A 21,226-nucleotide genomic window follows, 5' to 3' on the forward strand; every position below is an offset into this window, starting at 1 on the left:
TCTGCTTCACTGTACTTCCCTTGTAAAGTCTGGGAAAATCATGATGTTGTTATTATCGATGCGCAGGTCTTGCTTTTGGGGGGCGCTTTGCAATATGTGGCCCCTGTCCCGAAAGTGCAGTAGTCGAACCACAATGGGTCGGGGAGGAGCCCCTGGGTTTGGTGGTTTGACTGGGACTCTGTGGGCCTGCTCCAGTGCGTAAAAAGGGGACAGGCCTGAGGGAGCCACCTCAGAGCGGAGCCAGTCCTCCAAATAACGGACCATGTTTGCCCCTTTGATTTTTTCGGGTACCCCGATAACACAGATGTCATTCCTTCGTGACCTCTCTTCACTGTACTCAGCTCGCATCTCCAGGGTTTTCACCTTAGTTTCCAGGGCAGCGATAGAGCAACGCATCTCATGGACGGATTTCGGCAGGCCGCCCATCTCATTCTCATTGCTGGCCACTCTATCCTTAAGCTTGCGATGATCATCCTTTAGCAGGCTAAGATCTGTTCCAATGGCATTGATTTTCCCTTCTAGCTCCTCTCTGGTGGCCGTTATCACCAGCATGATGTCGGACAATGTGGGTTTCCGGGAGGGCAGGTCTCCGTTTGTCTCAGGCGCTTCATCTTCGTCAGAGTGGGTTCCCGGGATGTCCATGCTAAGGGCAGTGAACCCTCTTTTCTTTTGAGTTCTTTCCATTGCTATGTCGCTATGTGCTGGTGTGTCGTCGGGGCCACCGCAGTGCCCGCCGCAGTAAGAGCACTAGAGAGCCACCAGATCCACCGCATTCTCCTGTCACTGCTCCAGTCTCAATTTCACGTGTTAGGTGCCACACTTGCCCCTAGGTTTCCCCTCTGCTGCAGTCGATGTGAGCCGAGTGGTCTCACCGGAGTAAACACCGTCCAGCAGTCCTCAGGCTCTGTCCATGGCCTCAAGCGCGTGGCCACTGCGCGCTGTCCAGGTCAACCTCTGCAGCCGCCGCACCTTGATAGATGGAATGGCAAGCTGTTCTATGCACTTAGTGCATCTACTGCTCCAGCACACACAGTTTCTCGCCTGTAGTTGGCGCGTTCCTGGCCTCTCAGTGGGAACCACGTTACCTCGTCAGTTCTGTTGAGGAGTCAGTGCACCACCATTAGGCCCAGGTTTCCAGGTTCTGTCAATGGGGCAGGCTTTCCGCCCGCGGTGCAGGCCTCTCCCTCCTCTGGGCGTCAGCTGGGCCACAGACCTCTCCCTGGTGCTGAAATCACTGCTCCCCAATAAGGGCCACCATCCACCACTGCACCTCCTCAGACTCAGTGGGTGGGCTCGTCGCTCCAGACTCACCGCAGCAGAGAAGGCCCCTGGCAAAGCGGCAGTCACTGCAGTGGTCACTCTGGGCCGCTTATGGTTCCAGCGCCCCTGGAGGGAAGGTTACCGGGCTCCAGGCGAGGAAATTCGACTTGCGGGGCGCTGCTTGGTCTTGTGTCATTCTCCGCTGGCGCAGCCCTTCAAAGTCCTTCGCCACGCCAGCCAAAGTCGCCGTAAAGCGCTGTGCAATGAAAAGTCAGGGACCACAGGAGACGCCTCATCAGCTGCTAGGTTGGTGCCACTTTACAGCCGGCCCCACCAGCCCCTCAGCGCATCAATCCAGTCGTCCCCAGATCCACGCAGCTCAGTCCAACTTCACCACAGTACTTACAGGGCTTCAGGGGAATCGCGGGGACGGCTTGCCACCGCTGTAGGTAGGTTCTCGTTTAGCTCCTCCGGGCCTTCAGGACTCGCGCGGCAAGGCTGCCATTTCGTGTCGACGCTCGAGGCCCGCCGCAGCTGGTGAGGGCTCTGGAAGAGAGGCAGCTACACTAGTGGTCACCGTGGGCCTCCCACGGTTACAGCGCCCCTGGAGGGAGGACCACCGGGCTCTAGGCAGGGAAAACCGCCACACAAGGCTCTGCTGGTCCTGCGTCACTCCTTGCTGGCGCAACCCTGCAGAGGTACTCTTCGCGCCGCGCCAGCCAAAGTCGCCGTGAGGGGTCGTGTAAGGAAGAGTCGCCGCGCCATTTATGAGGTAGGCGCTATTTTACAGCCAGTCCCACCGGTCTCGCGTTGCAGCAGTTCCGACGTCCCCAGATCCCCGCAGCTCTGCCAAACGCCACATCAGAACTTATAGCGTGTTAGGGGTGTCACAAGGGACATCTTGCAGCCGCTGCAGGTAGGCTCTTGGCTATCGCAGTGGGGGCCTCAGGGCCCGCACGGCAAGTCCGCCATTTTGACGCCGACACCTCCACCACAGAGCCAGAACCCCGCAGCCGGGCCCGCCGCAGGCTTCGTATAATTCCACTCTTCTTCCACTGCTGCGGCGATACGCAATGTCCCTGCGCACAGTGCGGGTGCCGCCGTTAAATTTAGCCTGTCTGTATCGTCCTGTGGAGTGGCAGCGGTCACGTCAAGCACGGCGATCACCTCTCGTCTGCCATCTTGGACATGAGCTCGCAGTTTGCGCTCAAAATCGACGTCCGTGAAATTGCAGGGGTTCGCCTTCTTTTTTCGGCATCTTCCGACGTCCCACAATACCGAGTCGGGCTCTCCCCACTGAGTCTGGGTGTCAGGATAGCTGTTTACAGGGGAGCGGCGGTCGGAGCTCTTTAGCTCACGTCCGTCCTCATCGGCTGTATAGGCAGCAAGGTTATTCAGTCATGTTAAATAATTCGGTTTTGGCACCTCTTGGGGATCTGAAGCTTCACTGGAAGTCAATGAGGAGATCATGCACTTCGAATAAAGCAGAGATTTGGGTGGTTACTAGTGCTTAATTTGAGCCGGAGGGGCCACCAGCAATAATTTTTGGGGGCCCACACTTATTTTTCTGCATCAAACATTTACAGAGTGCAAGAGACAGAAAAACAAACAACAATGGAGGAAGAGAAAGATGGAAACACTGTCATAAAGGGAGCAAGCAGGCACCTGCAAGAGTGATATAAAGAGAAAGGGAGTGTCTGGTAGTGGATTAAAGAGGCATGAGGTTGATACAAGACCACGCATCCTTGGTATTGGGCGTGCTGACATTGAATTGTACTGGCCGCGGAATTCTGAGCAGATCTTTGGGCACTGGCCTTCATTCATCATTCTTCCACAAATTAAGCACTAGTGTTTTATATTGCCTCTAGAATGTTAGCGTCAGTAGGAAGACCACAGGTTGTCTATAGTTCTCTAGGATGTTTGGGTCAGCAGCAGATGGTTACTTGCGGAGAGGTGTAATGATGATATTATGTTTAAGTTTGTTAGGGAGGTCTTCGGTCAACAAGGGTGCATTGACAAATCTGAAGATCACCACAAAGACAGACTGGCTGAGTTTAATGGCGTGGGCATTGCAGGGCTCTGAAGGTGACAAGTTGTGGATATATTTGGTGCAGTTCCACGGTAATGTATCACAAAAGGTGCTGGATTTCGAGGAGTAATCGGCTTTGGAAATTAGTTACTGCAAGTAGGCCTTTGTCACTCTGATTATAGTAGTTTCATAGTTAAGTGTCTGCAGCCAGTGGCTCCATCAGAAGGGAGGTGAGGCTTTTTCCAGAATCCTTGCCCAGCTAAGCCTTTTTGTTTTACGAGTCACAGTTCTTTGGAGAGCTGTTTGTTTTGTTTAGATTTGAAGGGTGTTATCTTTATGATAATAATCTGTTTGAAGATGTCAGACAGGACTTCATCTAGATGGCACTTGCGTCAGATAGGGCGCAGCAGCTTTAAGGTTTCTTATTCAGGATGTGGGTGGAGGGGAGGTTTTGGTCACCTCTAGTGGTGCTATCAAGTTGATGTTGGTGTCATGCAAGTTGAAGTGAATGTGGGAATGGTCTGACCAGGCTCATTAGCAGTGGTCATTAATGGTCAGATTGAGAGAAGTATGGGTCTAAACTGTGATCAGAGTTGCGTATCAGGCTACTTGTAGTCATGCTCTTAGTCTAGTGTCTTGTAAAACATGTGCATCACTCAGTTGGGATGAACACACACTGTGCATGTTATCCAGAATTCCTTGAGTGCAAGAATTCGAAGGGTGATCAGCCCTAATGTTGAAGTCTCCAAAAATGAAAGAACGCTTGGAAACGGCCATTGTGAATTGTGCTAAAAGGTCAATTAATGATTCTTTGACGCTGTGAAATGTTATGGTTTAGTATCTTTAGAATGCAGTGTGTTGTGTTTGTATCTCTAAAAAATAGAAGGATGCTTTGGATTAGCGGCTCTATGATGCTGTGACTGGTTTGTAACCTTTGAATGCGGTTTAATAACAGTGACAATAACCTTTTCACATAGACCCTCATAAGACACCTCTGTTATTTCCAAACTCTGTAAATAACAGTCCTAACCAATGTAATGGCACTCAATTCACCAGCCTCTGAATTATGGAAGGCTGAGTTGTCTTTGCCAAGATTTGAACTTATGACTTGCTCATCACAGCAGAAGACAGAGGTAAGATTTTCCCTATGTCATGATGTTGGTGCACCAGTGTTGTAATTAGAGTTGTAGTATTGTTGCCTTTCTCGCATTGTTTTAATCCTTTCTCCCTTTTGTCCATTTTGGGTATCCTTAGTGTACAGAGTTGTCATAAGAATGTATGCAGTGATATGGAATGTGCACTTGGAGTTCCTGAAGGCTGTTGAGATTGTCGCACCAGATGGAAGTGTGTGCTGTTACTGCTTCGCTGGAGTCTAATTATTCAATAAAACGTTCTGCCTCTACTTAGGTGCCTATTGAATTACTACAACCAGTGTCCCTAAGATGTAATACAGTATTCCAGGTTAGTGTAGCCAGGGTGATGAGTTTGTCTCCCTATGATGCTGTACAGTACAATAACACCACTAGGGCGTGCTGCACTGCTGTGGATTAATGCTCACAGGATGCAGTGTGTAAGTGTTTTTAAGTGCAATATGGTATATTAGTATCTCTAGAAAGCTTTGTGAATTCTTGGCATCCATATTATTTGGGGTGGTGACTGTGTGCCCCCAGGATGCAGTGTAGGATGGTGCATTAGTCCCTGTGATGCTGTGCATAGTAAAGGGCAAGTGCCGGTCGGATGAAGTGCATTCTAATGGGTTTGTACACCAGGGATTCAGTGTGATCAGACAGTATCCCTAGGATGCAGTGCAGTGAGTGGGTTTGTGCACAATGGGTTTGGTGTATTGTTGTTTATTAGTCTCTTTAGGATGTGGTGCAGTTTGTTTGACTACTTTTATCATTATCCATTGCAGTGTAGTTGGTACAAATTCCTAGAATACTGTGCTGTCGGTTATTGGCCACAGGGTTCCACCCCCGGTATGCACTGGCTGTGGTTGGGTACTGTCCTTATAATTCAGTGCAGAGTCATGGATTAGCGTCCATAGGTTGCAGTGCAGGAGGCCGAGTTAGTGTCCCTTGAACGTTTGCAGTTTTTCCTTTAGATACATTGCAATGTGTACAGTGTGGTATTTCACAACCACGTGATGTGGTGAGGTTGGTTAATGTCACTGGATGTAGAGCAGTGCACATGATTATTGCCTCTGGGACGCAGAGCAGTTGTCTGGGTTGAAAGCATTAGAACATGGTTGGTAATTGTTCTCATAACGCAGTGCTAACAGGTGGGGTACCTTCCTTGGAATGTAAGACAGTCTGTGTGCTGGGTTTGTGAAGCGATTGTAGGGTAGTGTGGTGAATTATTACTGAAAAACGCACTTTTCTTTTTATTTCTTTAAACGCATCCCGGATCAACCATCGTGCACCTCACACAAATCTTAGACCCCCCCATAGGCCACCACCAATTTAGTAGTAATTCCTAAGTACAACAAATGCTAGGTTTGCGGACATCACGTTTCAGTACGGTCTCTAAATCATATAAGGACCTGCAGTCAAGCCCCTTCCTCATTATTTTAATATGGGAGTGGAATCGTATTTTTGTAATCGAATCCGGCTTTTAACTAAAACTTGGCTGCGTCTGTCTTTGGCCGATTAGTGACAAGAAATCTTAGGGTGAACACTGCGCTTTATTAAACCCAGTAACATAAAAAAACATAACTGTGACAAGCCAGACGGTGTCACTCAGTCACAGGTGTGCTGAACATTATGGAGATTTATGAACATGAATCCAGCTTTGTTACATATTTACACCAAAACTATCTGACTTCAAAACAAATTCCCAAGACTGCAACCTAACTGTCTTAAGTTAGCTCCATTACAAGGAATGTTGGAGCCCCAAGAAGCAAAATAAATTTTTTCCAGTTGGGTGGTCCTTTTTCCTTGCAACAATGTTATTTTTTTAATTTTAGGCCTTTTTTAACATTATGATGCCCATTTGTGGCCATTTCTGGCACCTTATGCAAACCACTTACAGTGGCCGCCCTGTAGTAACAACTGTAACACAACTCCACATTGATCACTGCTCATTTTTGTGGTTAAGCAAGTGTTTATGTTTACCTTTAACCAGCCCGAATAAAAGAAGAACTGCAAGAGAGTGAATATTGGAATGTAAAGATCTAAATCGTGGCCAGGGTATCCCTGCTTCGGATCCAGAAACTGACGCCCAATCAGGCAGGCACAGAAGAAGGTGTACACGGCAAGAGTGACAACCTAGAGGCAGAAAGAAGAGAACATGAGTAGCAATGACACCAACACATCTGTCTGGACAACTGTAAAACGGAATTCTCAAAGACAACCCAATGCTTGTACCTGAGTGTACACCAAAGGAATGCCCACCCAGTCATAGCCGAACAGGAGGCTGCACCAGGAGCGGAATCGAAGCATCTCCTAACAAGAAAAGGAAACAGTGTTAGAACACTGCACAAAACACCGCATCTAAACTCAGTTTAGAAGAAACTATGAGCAAGATTAGACTTCCTCGTTCTGCCAAAGAACTTTAATATCCATTAAGACGTGCAGGTAACAGTATCATGAACAGCCCCCCCCCCCATATCAATAGCATCCTGATACCCATCGTTTCACCACAATCATCGAGGGAACGGACGTGACATTAGTGGCATCACAACATGACAAGCCATTATAGATTCTTTCGAAAACAATCTGTATTAGAAACTTGACCTTGCAAGGGTCATGGCTGCCAGATACTTGTATGCAGGACTCAGGGGTTCCAGGGGTTAGCAATTCACTAAAGGCCTCTGGCTGCCATGATGCTCGGTCACTATTTTTCGTTTTGCTTAACACATGTACTACTGCACATTAAATACATATATTCAAAGTGTGATTTTCATGTTATAGTTAACTATAGTTAGTGTTTTCACGTTAAGTTGGCCATGGTCAATGTAGGCCTTTGCTAAATGACTCATGCTAATGTTGAAGAAACCGTGTTTGGATGTTGTACTCTTTCTCCCTTTCTCTCGTCCCCGGAGCCAAGCTGTAAATGGCTTCAATTGTTTACTTTTTGTGATAATTGTTTACCCCTTGTAAGTCTCACTGGAAGCTCAATAATGAGTTTTCTAAACATTTGCCTAAGACAAGCTGACAGCAAAGTATCATCCTTTGAACGAGAGCTCCAGAAAATCGCACAGCTGTAAGCTTAAATTTGTGCGATGTCTGGGACGGAAGTCATAGCCATGTTTTTGGGAAATGCTGGATTATGATTGGTCCCCACTTCTTGGGACTTGTGGGCAGTGCTCCATATTGTTTGAAATTTTATGATTTAATTCTGCTTTGCTGAGTTAGAGTTAGATATGTTTTCCCACCGGCTTGAAAACAGATGCCCCTTTCTATGCTCTTGAGATTTGTTACTAGACTTTTTACTTGCCTTTGCCCCGGCTCATCAGAGTTACACTCCTGAGTAAATCCTTTCATATTTAACCAATTGAGTCTTCATTTTGTTTTTGTGTTTAGAGGCTGTGCTGTCTAACATCTGCTGCTTAACTTCCCTATCCTCAATTGAATCCTCAGCTTAGCATTAGGGAATTTCCCTTCTTGGGAAACTGAATCTTACTCGACTCGTATATGCATGTCTTTGCATAACTTGCATCTGTTCTATTCTGACTCACTTTGGATTGTACTGAACAATGTTTTTGAAGAGAATTATGTATTTTTGACTATTGGTTTGAGTTTGTAAATTTGCCAATCTTCCAATAAACCTTCAGGGTTTGCCAATCTACTCCTCTCGTATTATTGTGGAGTCTAATGTGCTTCACTGTCATTGATGTACTGAGTTGAAGTTGAGCTTTAATTCAAGCCAAAGGTCCATCCACTTCAGTGCTGCTTGTACTTGAATATGTACCAACGATTGCACAGTGCAAACCACGCCACGAGCTGCTTCACTTTTATCACTGAGTGTTGGCCACTTCTGGATCCAGGAGTCTGTGTATGAAGCATAGGTCATAAGAATTCTAAGGAAGCAAACCACAACTAATTACTAAGACAATGTCAATAACTGATGTGATATCAAAAAGGATGTCAGATGCGACACAACCAATGACGCTATAGAGGATGCCTTTTATGATGTAATATGTGAAGTCATGAGGAATAAATAAATAGAAAGGTCACTAAATAAAGACATCTGTTTAGGTAATGACTAACGGGGAACTAAAGAAGATATGCATCAAGAGGCACAGACGTATTCTTAAAATCTTTTTTTCCGATTTGTTAGGTTTTGGCAGACAAATATTAAATCTATCGATTTTCACTAAAAAAAATACTCACAGGAATGAAGCACTCCAAATGCTGTAGATTTTCATCTAGATTTAACTAACAACTCATTCAGAGTACTTTGGGACAGGGGAGAAGGGTTAAATGGGGTCAGATTTCTGCAGATACAATATTCAAAGGATGGGGAAAGAGATGAGGAAAAGTTGAAAATAATATACACGGTGTGGAACAGTAGTTTACATATATGCTTTAGCAATCATTGCCATAAACTGTACAATATGAAACTGTATTTAATGAGCCACACCATTGTAAGAAATGGGGTTACTGGTTGGGGGGGGGGGGAGTGGAAGCCCTACTCAAGCAGCAACCACAATCCTTGTAAGGGTGAAGTCAAAAGCAAACCTCAGAATTCACCGGTGCCCAACACTCTGGTATCTTGGTACAGAGCAGTCAGGCTTAACTAAAAGGCAATGTGTAAATTATTTATGCACTACTTCAAACAATAATAAAGGAAAAATAAACACAAGAAAAATGCCACACCAATTTAGAAAAATAGAGTAAACTTTAATAAATTATTGAGACCAGAACAACGAAAATCCAATCAGTTAAACTGTAGTTATGTAATTTTAAAGAATTAAGGTAAGTATAACACCTTAAAGCACAAAGCACCATTTGCAGTTACCCCACACCAAATTTGAAAAATCTAATCATTTTTCATAAATAAAACAAGACCAAAATGACAAAAATCCAATCAGTAGAACCGAGAAATGGATTTTAAATGTTTCAGTGAATATAGTGCCAAAAAGCACAAAGTGCCAACTGTGGTTATCTGGTCACACAGGAACAGGACAAAGTCACAAGTTCAGGATGACAGATAAAGTGCAGGCTGGCAACAGGGACCCAGTTAGACCCGCTGTACAACAGTACCTTAAATCCAGGTTGCTGGGCATTGCAATGTCCCGCATCGATGATTTGTCACCCAGCCAAGCAGATGCGAGGTCTGGATCAGAGATGCGTCACACTGTGTCAATGAGCTGTGAGTCTGTGATGCAAAATCCTGCATTGTCATCAAGGAGTTCATTGATGAGGGGGGCTTGTAATGTCAATTCCTGCATCCAGCATGCATCACCACCGGCTGGTTCAGAAGAAGCTGCGTGATGCCATCAACAGTGGGCTTGTGATGCGGTGGCTGCATTGGTGATGTGTCATGCAGAAACTGATCCGATGCGGATGTAGGCTGCACAGGTGATGCGAAGTCCTTGTGCAGGGAGATGCATCGTTTCGGCCCAGGTTCGTGCTGTGCAGCAGAGTAGATGTGTTGATTCTGCTAGATCCACAGATGGGGTGGTAGAGTACTCAGGCCCACTTTAAAGGGTCCAGAAATCAGGTGGCAGCACTTGACAGAGTAGGACTCACATTTGCAGAGTCCATGTGCTGGTTACAAGAGACTAGCCCTTGGAGTCACTCTGGTGGTCCTGGTTACACATTGCAAATACAGTCGTTCTCACTTAGGAAATAGGACTGCACAGCAGTCCTTTCAGCAGTACAGCAGACCTTCTTCCTGGTAGAGTCTTCTACAGATCCAGAAGTGTACTGAAGAGTTGGGGTATGAGGTCCAATATTTATACCTGGTGCACACTATGAATAGGAGAAACTTCTAGAGGTTTCCACTCTCCAGAGATGCTTGGAATTTACTGCCTCACTGTCCTGGTCCCAGACTGTATGGGGTCACACCAGAATAGTGTCAAACCATTTTGTGAGAGTGCTCAGGCAGGGCCTTGTGATGTGCAAGTGTTGTAGGTGACAGCTCCTCCACCTCGTTAACTCAGAGTGGCCCATCCTGCCAATCACTATCTTCCCTTTGTCTCGCTGTCCGGGAGCAATACATAAAGACCATCTGGCAATTACAATTAGTCATGTGACCTAAGATGCAGGAAGCAGACACCAAATTGTTGGGACAGGAAAATGCCAACTTTCTAAAAGTGGCATTTTCAGAATTGTGATGAAAAATCTGACTTTACCATTAAAGAGGGCTTTAAATTTCAAATCTCTAGACCCCAAACTTAAAATTCCTACATGCTCCCAATTGAAAGTTATCACAAATTAAATATAAAAAGGTAACCCAATGCTATTTTATGGGAGAGGTAGGCCTTGAATTCAGGAATTATTCACTACCAGGACATGTGAAACTTAAAGGTACATGTCCAATCTTTTAAAATATACTGCACCCTGTGCTCTGGCCCGTTCAGGGCATAGGTGTGACTTATATGCAATAAAAGGGAAGGTCTGGGCCTGGCAAAAGGTTTATTTTGCAATGTCGAAATGGAAGTTTAAAAACTACAAGCACACGCTGCAATGGCAGGCCTGAGACATGTTCAAAGGGCCACTTAAATGGGTGGCACAATCAGTGCTGCAGGTCCACTATTAGCATTGCATTGCAAGGTCATGGACACATACAGTCAGTGACGGCCCGTGTAGGGCGTTTTACCAGGGCGGTGACGTGGCACAGAGGAGGTGCAGGGTGGGGGTTTGCAAAATGCGGCATACGGCCGATTTCAGATAAGTTACGAAAAAAATTAATAAAACGAATTTCGTTGCGCACGCTGCATCGCATTTGGCGATGCAGCGCGCGCAACGAAATTCGTTTAATTAATTTTTTTTTCGTAACTTACCTGAACTCGGCCGTATGCCACATTTTGCAAACCCCCACCCTGCCCCTCCACTGCGCCACGTCACCGCCCTGGTAAAACGCCCTACACGGGCCGTCACTGCATATAGTATCACTTTACTAGGGCCTTACAAACAAATTAATTATGCCAATTGGTTGTAGGCCAATTCTACCATGTTTAGATGAACGTACAAGTATGTTAGCACTGGTTAGCAGTGGTAAAGTGCTCAGTCTTAGAAGTCAAGAAAATGGGTTCAGAAAAGAGAAAGGTGAAGGCAAAAGGTTTGGGGATGACCTTGCAGAAAGGGCCAAGTCCAACAACTTTGCAACCTTTATTTGTCTGTCTGAGGAGTGGCCTGGTGTGAGTTTCATTAAGTCTTGCATATAGCACCCTATGTAGTAGCTTGCATCACAGCTTTGCACAACACTGCACTGACCCCTAACGTAAGGTTACCCTACTACAAAGTCTTAAGTAATCCGCATTCACTTGGACAAAATCCTGAATCATTTGGGGATACTTTAGTTTCTTGGCTATTTGTGAATATGAGTAATCATATTAATTGTGTCTGGGGCAGACTGGGAGGCACCAGTTGTGGAAGGTGACTAGGTGCTTGGAAGCTCCAAGATAAATGGTATGGAGTCATGACCAACACCTCCAGGAGGCCTCCCAGCGTAGGGAAGAAAGACTGTAAAACCTTTGTAAAGCCTTGATGAAGAAGCCATGGTACATAGGAGTAAGGGGACTCATCCACAAGGGAGGGCAGTTTTGCTATAAAGGCAAAATATAATCTGCAGCTTTGGCTGAGAGCCAGATCACTGATAGAGGCCAATTCTGGCTTCCTGAGGTGTAGCAATATTCTACTTGTACCAAATTTGCAGCCCATCTTTTGCTTATGATGTTGGTGTTGTCAAAATGTACATTTTCTTGATACCAGACCGGGGCCATACTGGCCATTAATCCAACTAGGCATTTTCCAGTAGGCTGGGGCCTTTGGAGGCCAGGTTTAAAATCCTGGGCAGCTGATGCCTCTATCACTTTACCCAGCTCCCTGCCCGATGTTAATTGCAGCAGACAGTGAGTGGGTTGGGCTTCAAGAGAGAGAGAAAGATAGAGATGGAGGGAGGGAGGGCGGTGGAGATAAAGATTAGAGAGGAGATAGAGAATGGATGGATGGAAAGAGAGAGATAAAGCGAGCGGAGCAAGGATTCGGTGTCTGGCTTGAACATGTTTGCCACAACTACTTTTGTTTCCCATCCCGGCCCTGTGCCAGACCTGTTACAGTCCGTGTGCCAGTGGGATGGGCTTTGGCAGAATAGAAATACACACTTAGGAAGAAACATTTGGGGAATGATGGTAGAAAGTTGTCAGTAGTGTTTTCTTTTTCAAGATAAAGAGAAATTAATGTGATCTTGAATATACTTTCTATTTTCAGTTATGTTCTATTAGAGTCCATCACCCACAGAGTTAGTATGTAGTATTTTAAGGCAAATGTTAATGTACTTTATTTACAGTTCGAAGAGAGAGAAAACCTTCCCGTTTTTGTATCCAGAAGGTGCTTCTATGGTATTTAAAAAGCAATAAACTCAGACGTACAAAATAGGGTAGAAGTTCAGATGTAAAACTGAGGGCCAAGCAGCTGTTTTTATTTTTTTTAAATACAACTTTGGTGAACTGAGAAAAAAGGCTGAGAATTTACGTTTTCGCAGGGAAACTATGGGTTGAAGCATTTTATTATCCACTGTTGCCTATATCTGTTAATCTACCCCTCTCCCATCTATCTATCCCTATCTGTGTGGGCCCCTAAGCTGGCATTACAGAGAGCCAAGTTATGACTGTGTCATTATGTAACCTGTACGAAAATAAAGCCAGATTTCCTGTGCCCCTGCACCCCTTTGTCCAGCCTTCCTTCTTCTTATCTTCCCCTTCAAGCATGCCTAAAATACTCACAGAATAATCGTCCCAGCACACATTTCTCTTTGAATGTGATTGTGAAAGCATCTGTGGCTTTGATGAGCCGCTGGAGTTTCTTTCTCAAGGGCAATATAATCCATTCTCATAACAGATTTGTGGTAAATGTCATCAGAGATGTGCATGCCGCCTGGACCTTTATCATGTGAATTGTCTCACAGTTTGAGGTGTACAGTTTAAAGACCGCTTTCTTAACCAAGAAGCCAACTGGTTGTCCCGGTGCTCTGTACGGTGCTGATGTTGATACCAAGGTAAACAGAATATTTGACCTGTCATCTGCAATATGTGTGGCATGCAGCTGTGGTTGGACATCTTTAAAATGCCCAGACAGGGGCTCTTAGGAGCAATTTCACGAATGTAAACCTTGTATGCAAGGTAGGACTCTTTATGCATCTTCCCAGAGAGAGTCAGTAACTGATCTAACTTGTACGGACCTTGAGGGACTTCTCACAGCCGGGACATATAAGACTCATGCAGCCTCCACTGGAAATGTAACCATCTTCCAACATGCAAAGGATAGACTTTATGGTTGCACTAGACTTACTCCCCCACAGTGGCGCTAGCAATCCAGGCTGTGAGCCCTCTTAGAATTAGTCTGACATCCAGGAGTATTGCAGGTTTAACAAATAAGCTGTAACACAAAATAGACCCGAAAGTCTTGACCTCTAAAAAGATATTATAAGGTTACTAGAAGCATGGCAAAATATGAGTGTATGAATGTATAAAGTTTCCTGTAAAAGCTTGCCCATCTAAGACAGGAAAACTAATGAGTGGAACGCACTCTACGGGGCATATGTACAAGAACTTAATGCCACCGTAGCGTCATTTACAAAGTGCCGCTAACTGCAGTTAGCGGCCCTTTTCTGGAGTAAATGTGAATTTTTAAGATCACCACTTCTGTTAGCAGGACTTAATGGAAATTAGATTCAAGGCGTGGATTCCCGTGTAAAAACTGCCACTATCCCCGCTTCGCTATATTTATAATGAAAGTCCCATACAACCCCCCAAAACTGAAGCTAAGTCCAGTTAGAGTCTGTTTTTTGAGACCAGAAAATAGCTGGTCCTAAAATTGGTGCAAACACTTAGGTCCACATATTAGATGTTTGGGTGCTGGACAGAGCTGCAAGGAACATTGCTACGCTGCCCTGTGCCAGAACAAAAGGACAGAGATGTGCCCTATCAATAAGATAGGGAGGATTCCTGGGCCCCATTCATAAAAAGTGTTGCATTGCTGCGAAAAAACAGTGCTGCAACTATTTTCAATACGCCCTCCTTGCGACACCATGTATGCGCTGTATTTGTATTCAATGTATGGCACTCTATGTGGCAATCAATGACAGATATGTCTGGAATCCTGACGTATCTGGCAGCGCTGAAGTCACGCATTGCTACGGTTGGGTTGCAAGCATGATGCAACTTAAGCAATGTAAGGGGCCAGCCTATCCCTATGGCACTGTGTCACCCTTACGCCTGCCATGAGGCAGGTGTAAGGTTTTGACCGGATGGCGTCCTAGAATTGTCAGTGAAATCTGAGAGACTTCACTGCGCCAATCCTACAAGACTTTGTTGCGTGGGAACGCCCACCCTGCATTCATCATACCTGAGGCAGATGTAATGTGGCACAGGGCTTCACAAGGTCATGCAAATGCAAAGATGCGTCACTTTGTAAATATTGTGCAACGTGGGGCAAGATTCGAGCAGCAAGTACGTCAAGAAAATGACGCACCAGTGGGGTTAAACTGCCAGAAGGGACTCAGGATTAAGCCCACCTGTCTTTTCCCCCTACGATAGTGCAGAATGACTGCCATGTGTCAATGCAGGCAGCCTTGCGCCATGGTGCAAGGGTGACTGTGTCCCGGAGTTGATTGATGTTGTGGCTCCATCTCTACTTGAGATGCCTGCAGGTGCGTCTGGACTAGGGGAGGGCGGGAGTGAACCAGTTGGCCTTCTTGGAGTGTTGTTTGCCTGGTCTTTTCTTGAGGGGTGTCAGGATGCCGACGCAGTTGGAGATCCATCGGTGGAGGTTGTGCACTGCGGTGTTGGCGTTTGTAAGCGTTGGCGGAGTGGTGGTACTGAGTGAGTTGATGAGAAGTTCTTCGGTGGCCTTGATACAGCTGCGACGGGGGAGGGATGACGATGGCGGTGGTGTACGGTGGTTGTGGTGAGAGCATGATATATACAATGATTGTCGGTCCAGGAAAGTTCAGTGGTGTGGCTGTAGTTAAGTTCCCGCTGGCGGAGAAGATGGGCTCGAGTGTGTGTCTGGCTATGTGGGTTGGTGCAGTGACTAGCTGCTTGAGACCGATGTTGGCGAGGTTTCCCAGGAGGGGGCTGGTGTTCTCGTCACTGGGGTTGTCCAGGTGGTACTTGAGGTTTCCGAGTAGGATGTAGTTGGTGGATGGGAGAGCCTGGGGTGCGATGAGGTCTACAATGGCATTGGTGAATGGGGGTTCATAGCCCAGGGGGCCTGTAGACGAGGGTGCCGCCAAGGGTGGTTTGTCCGGATCTGGAAGTGAAAGTGTTCCATGGTTGTCGTTGTGTCATTAGAGTGCGTGGTCAGTCAGATTGGGCTTTTGTAGATGATGGCAATGCCTCCTCCTGGATGGTCAGGGTGGTCCTTGTGGGTGATTTTGTAGCCGTCGGGGATGGCGATGTCCGGCCCAGAGCAGTGGTTGGTCCAGGTTTCCATGACGAAGGCGATTTCTACAGAGTTGGTGTCAAGGAGGTCCCAGATTTCAGTGGCGTATTTGTGGAGAGAGCACACGTTGAGGAGGATGCAATTGAGCCAGTCGGGTTCGCTGTTGGTCGGCTGGGCAGCAAGAGGCACTGGTGTGCTGATGTGGCAGGAGGTGTATTTGCAGTTTCGGCAGGCGCAGGGTGTAAGGGTATTCGTCGGTGATGCTAGATGGCAGGCGGCGTGGCATCCAGGGTTGAGGGCGAGGAGAGTGCTGGCATCGTAGCAGTGCAGTGTCCGAAAGACAGGGTTCCTGGTGCAGGGCGCAGTACAGGGGCAGACGGACGCAGCGGGTTTGCCTTTGGCACACCAGTGGCACACCCGCTGCACATGGCCTCACAACATCCGCCATTAAGTTGTGCTGCAGAGAGGTGGGACAGCTGGGAGACAGGAAACGCAGGAAAGGACACTGGAGGGGAGGGGGCGCAGGGAATCACAGCGGCAACGATGGAGAGGATAAGGAAAAAGGAACTGCAAAAAAGCACGGAAAAAAAAAAGCCAACAAAGCAAAGATTAAAAATAAGGTAGAAAAGCAACGAAGTAGAGCAGAAAGATGAACAGGAACAGCAGTAAAAGAGGGACAGGGGGCACTCAAGCTGCAGAGCAGTGATGCTCTACCACTGGACCGCCACGGATGAGCTGCAGGTAGGAACCTGCTGGTGGAAGAGGGACTCGAACACCTGAACTCCGGGTCAGGGGAACCAGCAGCATCAGATGGAGACAGCAGCAGTAGCAACCAGACGGTGCAGCACTGTGGGAAAAAGAAGTCCACTTAGGGTTAGTCCCCCGCACACTCAAAAGCAAACTAACAAGGGGCAAGGAAAGGCAGCACCACGCAGTTGCCTCTTCTGATCTAACAGTGGCGTCCAATTTCCTTGTTTCCCAGGTCCCCAGCAAGTAACGGTGGATCAAGCTGCATACCCAAGGGCCTGTGCCAGAACTGGCCCCCATGCACCTTGCACCCACTACCACCAATGGCCGATCTCAGTGACTTGAGCATGTTAGTGGAGTCCCCCACCAGTCTTGTACAGGGCCCTCAGTGATATAGTTCAGCTGCAGCACAGGCAGTGCTCAGGACACGGTGTGCATCACACACAGGTGCTAGGCCTGGGCCCAACTAGCCCCCAGCCCTCCTCCGCTACGCGTCCCACCTTCTCCTTACCTGGACATTGACACCGGGTCTCAATGCACTGCGCTCTCTCCAAATCTGTGACTCAACCAGCAGGAGCCTCAGCCAGGTGGGATTTCACAAGCCTGGGTACAGGAGTTGCCACCAAATCCGCTGGGGAACCTCCCAATGCAGGTGATGCAACAGGGCCCCCTTGGGCGTGAAGTTGCAGCGCTCCCACCACACAAGTTTGGCGCAGCTCTGGAGCCGCACCCTCCACAGTGTCCTGCCAGCGCAACATCCTCCAGACTGTGATGCAGAGAGGCATTGCCCACCATTGGTAATTTCCTCCGTGCACCCCAGTGTAGTGATGGCGCCTGGTATGCGATGTAGACTTCCCTATGTTGGTGTGCAGAAGCATCTGTACCATTCACAGCTTCAAGGTGCACCAGGCGGTCTCCTCACACAGGTCAGCAACGTGTCTCCATGCGACCTGCCAGACTTCCCCACCATGTAAGAGCGATCGCCGACACCTCAGTGTCTACCGCTAGGGCCCAGCAACTCCACAGCACCTCTGCCTCCCACTCCGGGTTACAGATGCAGGCCCAGTGAGTCCTCCGGGCCCCAGGGACTGACCCCACTTTTAAGGTTTTGGCTGCCATGGTGTTGCAAGGAGGGCGCTATGAAAAGTGATGCATCCCTGGTTTTTCCCAGTGACACGCCTAATTTTATTATTGTTGCCCTGAAACTGCATTTCCTCTTCACCTGGGACTCTGGCTCGTCAGTCTGGCTGTTGGGGGGTTTGAGGGGATCTGTGCTGCACTTGGTCCTGGCTGCTCCATTCTGCATTCCATTGGTTTTATTTCCTGTTTTTTCATTGGAGATGGACTTATATTTTTGCCTCGAACGTGAGTTATTTTGCTGCTAATGGGCCTTTCGTCACTTTTCTCCCACTAACGTCAACATTTTTATCGCCTTGATGCTAGTGTTAGCAACAGTTTTCACTGCGGCTAGCTATTACTTTCGCCATGTAGTGACGTATTGTAAATTTATCGCTAACAGGGCAATCGTTTTTGGTGATAGGCCGCGTTAAGAAAACTGCTGTTAACTAACGCTTATGCTAGTTAGCGGCAGTTCTTGTACAAGTACCCCACAGTGCATAATTTGAGCTGATGGTCGCCAGTGGGGTACACCAGCACTTGTTTTGGTGACCGGCACTTATTTTTGCACATCAGAGAGAAAAGAAGGAGAAAGAGAAAGACGTATAAAACGTCACAAAGGCAGAGTGCAGGGACCGGTAAGAGAGAGCTAAAGGAGCAGGGAGTGTCTGGAAATGGATTATAGGGACCTGAGGCAAGTTCAAGAGAATGCAGCCTTGGTGTTCAGTGCGCCGACATTTATAGAGCCGATCTCAAGCTTCTGATCAGAGCTTTGAGCACCGGTACTCCATCTTTTACAAATTAGGCACTGGAAAAACCAGAGGCTTTTAGGTCGATAATTAAATGTAGCAACATATTTCACAGCAGCTACATAGACATTGACTGAACGTTGTACCAGCAAAAGCAACATACTGTACGGATGAAAAAAGTTTGATTATTGCCCGCATGCTAGTAGATTTCTTACCTGTTTTCGAAGGATGCTTACTTACCTGAACTCACGAGACCAGAAAACAATGACAAATCCCTGCTACTACTACTGAAGACCCACTGCCCCCCTCCCTTAATGTAGGCAATTCACCTTAAAACACACAGGATAAATGCTCGGATGTTGTAGGTTAAAGTGTTTCAAAACTTTATCAGATTAGAGCTTAAACTGATATAGCTGCTACTGTATGGTCACTAAATGATTTACATGCAATGATAATAGAAGAGTAAACACAATGTTATACAATAATTATTTTGGGATAAAGGTGGGCATATGGCAAGGTTGACAAATAAAATGGCATGAATATGTAAAATTGTTGAATGATGTTTATAAGGCCAGGACATGAGTCTAAATGCATGTATTATTGTAATAATTAATATGACCATTGCAGAAGAAACTCTTCCTTTAGACACAGTACTTGTCATTCTCATAACAAGAAGATAATGACTGAACTGTTTAATGCAGTATCTGTTCCCATTTGAAAGGGTTCATCTAACTGAAGAAAATTCCAATGTCTCATTAGTTTGACAAGGAATGTAAGAATTTAAAATGAAAATGGAACACTATAAACTACAAAATCACATTAATTTCTGATTTAAATTCTGAAAATCAGCCTATGTTTTTTCTCACTTGCATGTTTATAGCTTATATGGGTTCCACTGTATAACAAACACATCACTATTTTGGAAACTAGTAGCTAAAGAGTCTAGGAGCATGACCAAATCAGAGTATCCTGCAACTTCACATGTGCAATCAAAGATTCACTTTAAATCAATTATGTGTGACCCTGATGCTGCTAATATTTCATCCTATCATGGATTTGATGGTACTTTCTGAGTATTTTAGGTATTATCTTGATGCTCTTTTGATAAAGGGGGAAAGGCAGACGGACCTGATAGCTGCACCGCTAATCTTTTTGCTAACAGTGCCAAATGGTGGGCCAGAAGACTTTGTCTACAATTTAAAGCAATAGGTCAAGTGAAAGTGGCCCCTAAATCCCATAGGCACTTTCTGTCCTGCTTCATCTTGCCCAAAGCTCTGCATCACATCCGCTCTTAGAAGTCCAAAACGAGAAAAGTTTTAGCAAATGATGTCAAAAAATACAACTCAACATTTTGAAGCATGCAAACAAGGAGAAACCACACTACTTGTGGCACTTGACATTGCAAATTATGGATATGTCTAGAACCTAATCACTTCAGTTCGGCCTCATACACAAAGACTTGCATGATGCACTAATATCAATCTATTCTCTCCACCTTGTACACCCATTTTATAATCATCCCTCTTTCTGGATGACTTTGCGCTATCTACTATCCAAAACAACCTCAGTATTCTATTTCCAGCTCCGCCCACACTCCAATATCTATCTACTCCTAAGACTCACTCTGATGACTTCTTTACCCCTTCACTCCTTCAGTTTATCCCATAAATCTGTCAATCTGTCCATTTAGTTCACAAAAACCATTACATATTTTGGTCTCTCCTGTCTGGTTCTCTTGTGCCTTACTTGTCTTTTCTTCATTCCCTTACATCTAGCACCTACCCAAAATGTTTTAAATCTGCAGTGCTACTTCTAAAACATTACAGATACCCATTCTTTTGTTTCACTCCAACCTAGTATTTGGTTTGTATCAATTAGCCTTGTTCTGTATCTCTCCTCCAATAACCTGTGTCCAGTCAGCCCTCAGGCCTTCACTGTACAGACACAGCTCTCACACATGTAAAAAAGGCATTTTAGGTAAAAAAAAACCTGCAATTCACAAACACACACGGTTTTACGCTGTAAGCTGCGTTTAGGTATGTATTAAACCCATTTTGTGAGTCGGAAAAACATTTCCAACATGCATTATGGGATTACCGAAGTATATTCAATCGCAAATAAGTAAATAGAAGGGGCATTCCCTCCTAATTGCAATTCGATATGGTTTGTATGAATGGTTTCCAACTGCAATGGCATGGGCAAAGGGTGACACTTTTAGGCACCTGCTTCCACTTTTGGGCCATGTGAAGTTTTTGCCTTCTGTCTTCCCCTCGCTGCCCTTCACTTGTGCCCGTATTTTGCCTTCTGTCTTCCCCTCGCTGCCCTTCACTTGTGCCCGTATTTTGCCTTCTGTCTCGTCCTTGCTGTCCTGAGTGTTGACTTTTGCCTTCTGTCTCCCCCTCGCTGCCCTTCACTTGTGCCAGTATTTTGCCTTCTGTCTCCCCCACGCTGACCTGATTGTTGACTTTTGCCTTCTGTCTCCCCCTCGCTGCCCTTCACTTGTGCCCGTATTTTGCCTTCTGTCTCCCCCTCGCTGCCATGATTGTTGACTTTTGCCTTCTGTCTCCCCCTCGCTGCCCTGATTGTTGACTTTTGCCTTCTGTCTCCCCCTCGCTGCACTTCACTTGTGCCCGTATTTTGCCTTCTGTCTCCCCCTCGCTGTCCTGATTGTTGACTTTTGCCTTCTGTCTCTCCCTCGCTGCCCTTCACTTCTGCCCGTATTATGCCTTCTGTCTCCTCCATGCTGCCCCTGTTGTGCCCGGTTTCTCCAGGTG

The 21,226-nt window shown here is 46.4% G+C and overlaps 1 protein-coding gene across 4 annotated transcripts in view; it reads right to left on the minus strand.

Moving 5' to 3' along the window:
- The window catches only part of BEST3 (bestrophin 3), a 217,816-nt gene that overhangs the window by 33,395 nt on the left and 163,195 nt on the right, over positions 1 to 21,226 (minus strand). For all 4 annotated transcript variants that reach the window (XM_085652504.1, XM_085652501.1, XM_085652502.1 and 1 more), the window contains 2 exons: positions 6,652 to 6,729; positions 6,400 to 6,552 (listed from right to left, as the gene is read on the minus strand). In XM_085652504.1, the coding sequence (XP_085508630.1) occupies positions 6,400 to 6,552; positions 6,652 to 6,729 (231 nt within the window). The remainder of the gene's footprint in view (positions 1 to 6,399; positions 6,553 to 6,651; positions 6,730 to 21,226) is intronic.

The sequence above is a fragment of the Triturus cristatus genome, chromosome 4_1, assembly GCF_964204655.1.
Source record: "Triturus cristatus chromosome 4_1, aTriCri1.1, whole genome shotgun sequence".
Lineage (NCBI taxonomy): Eukaryota > Metazoa > Chordata > Amphibia > Caudata > Salamandridae > Triturus > Triturus cristatus.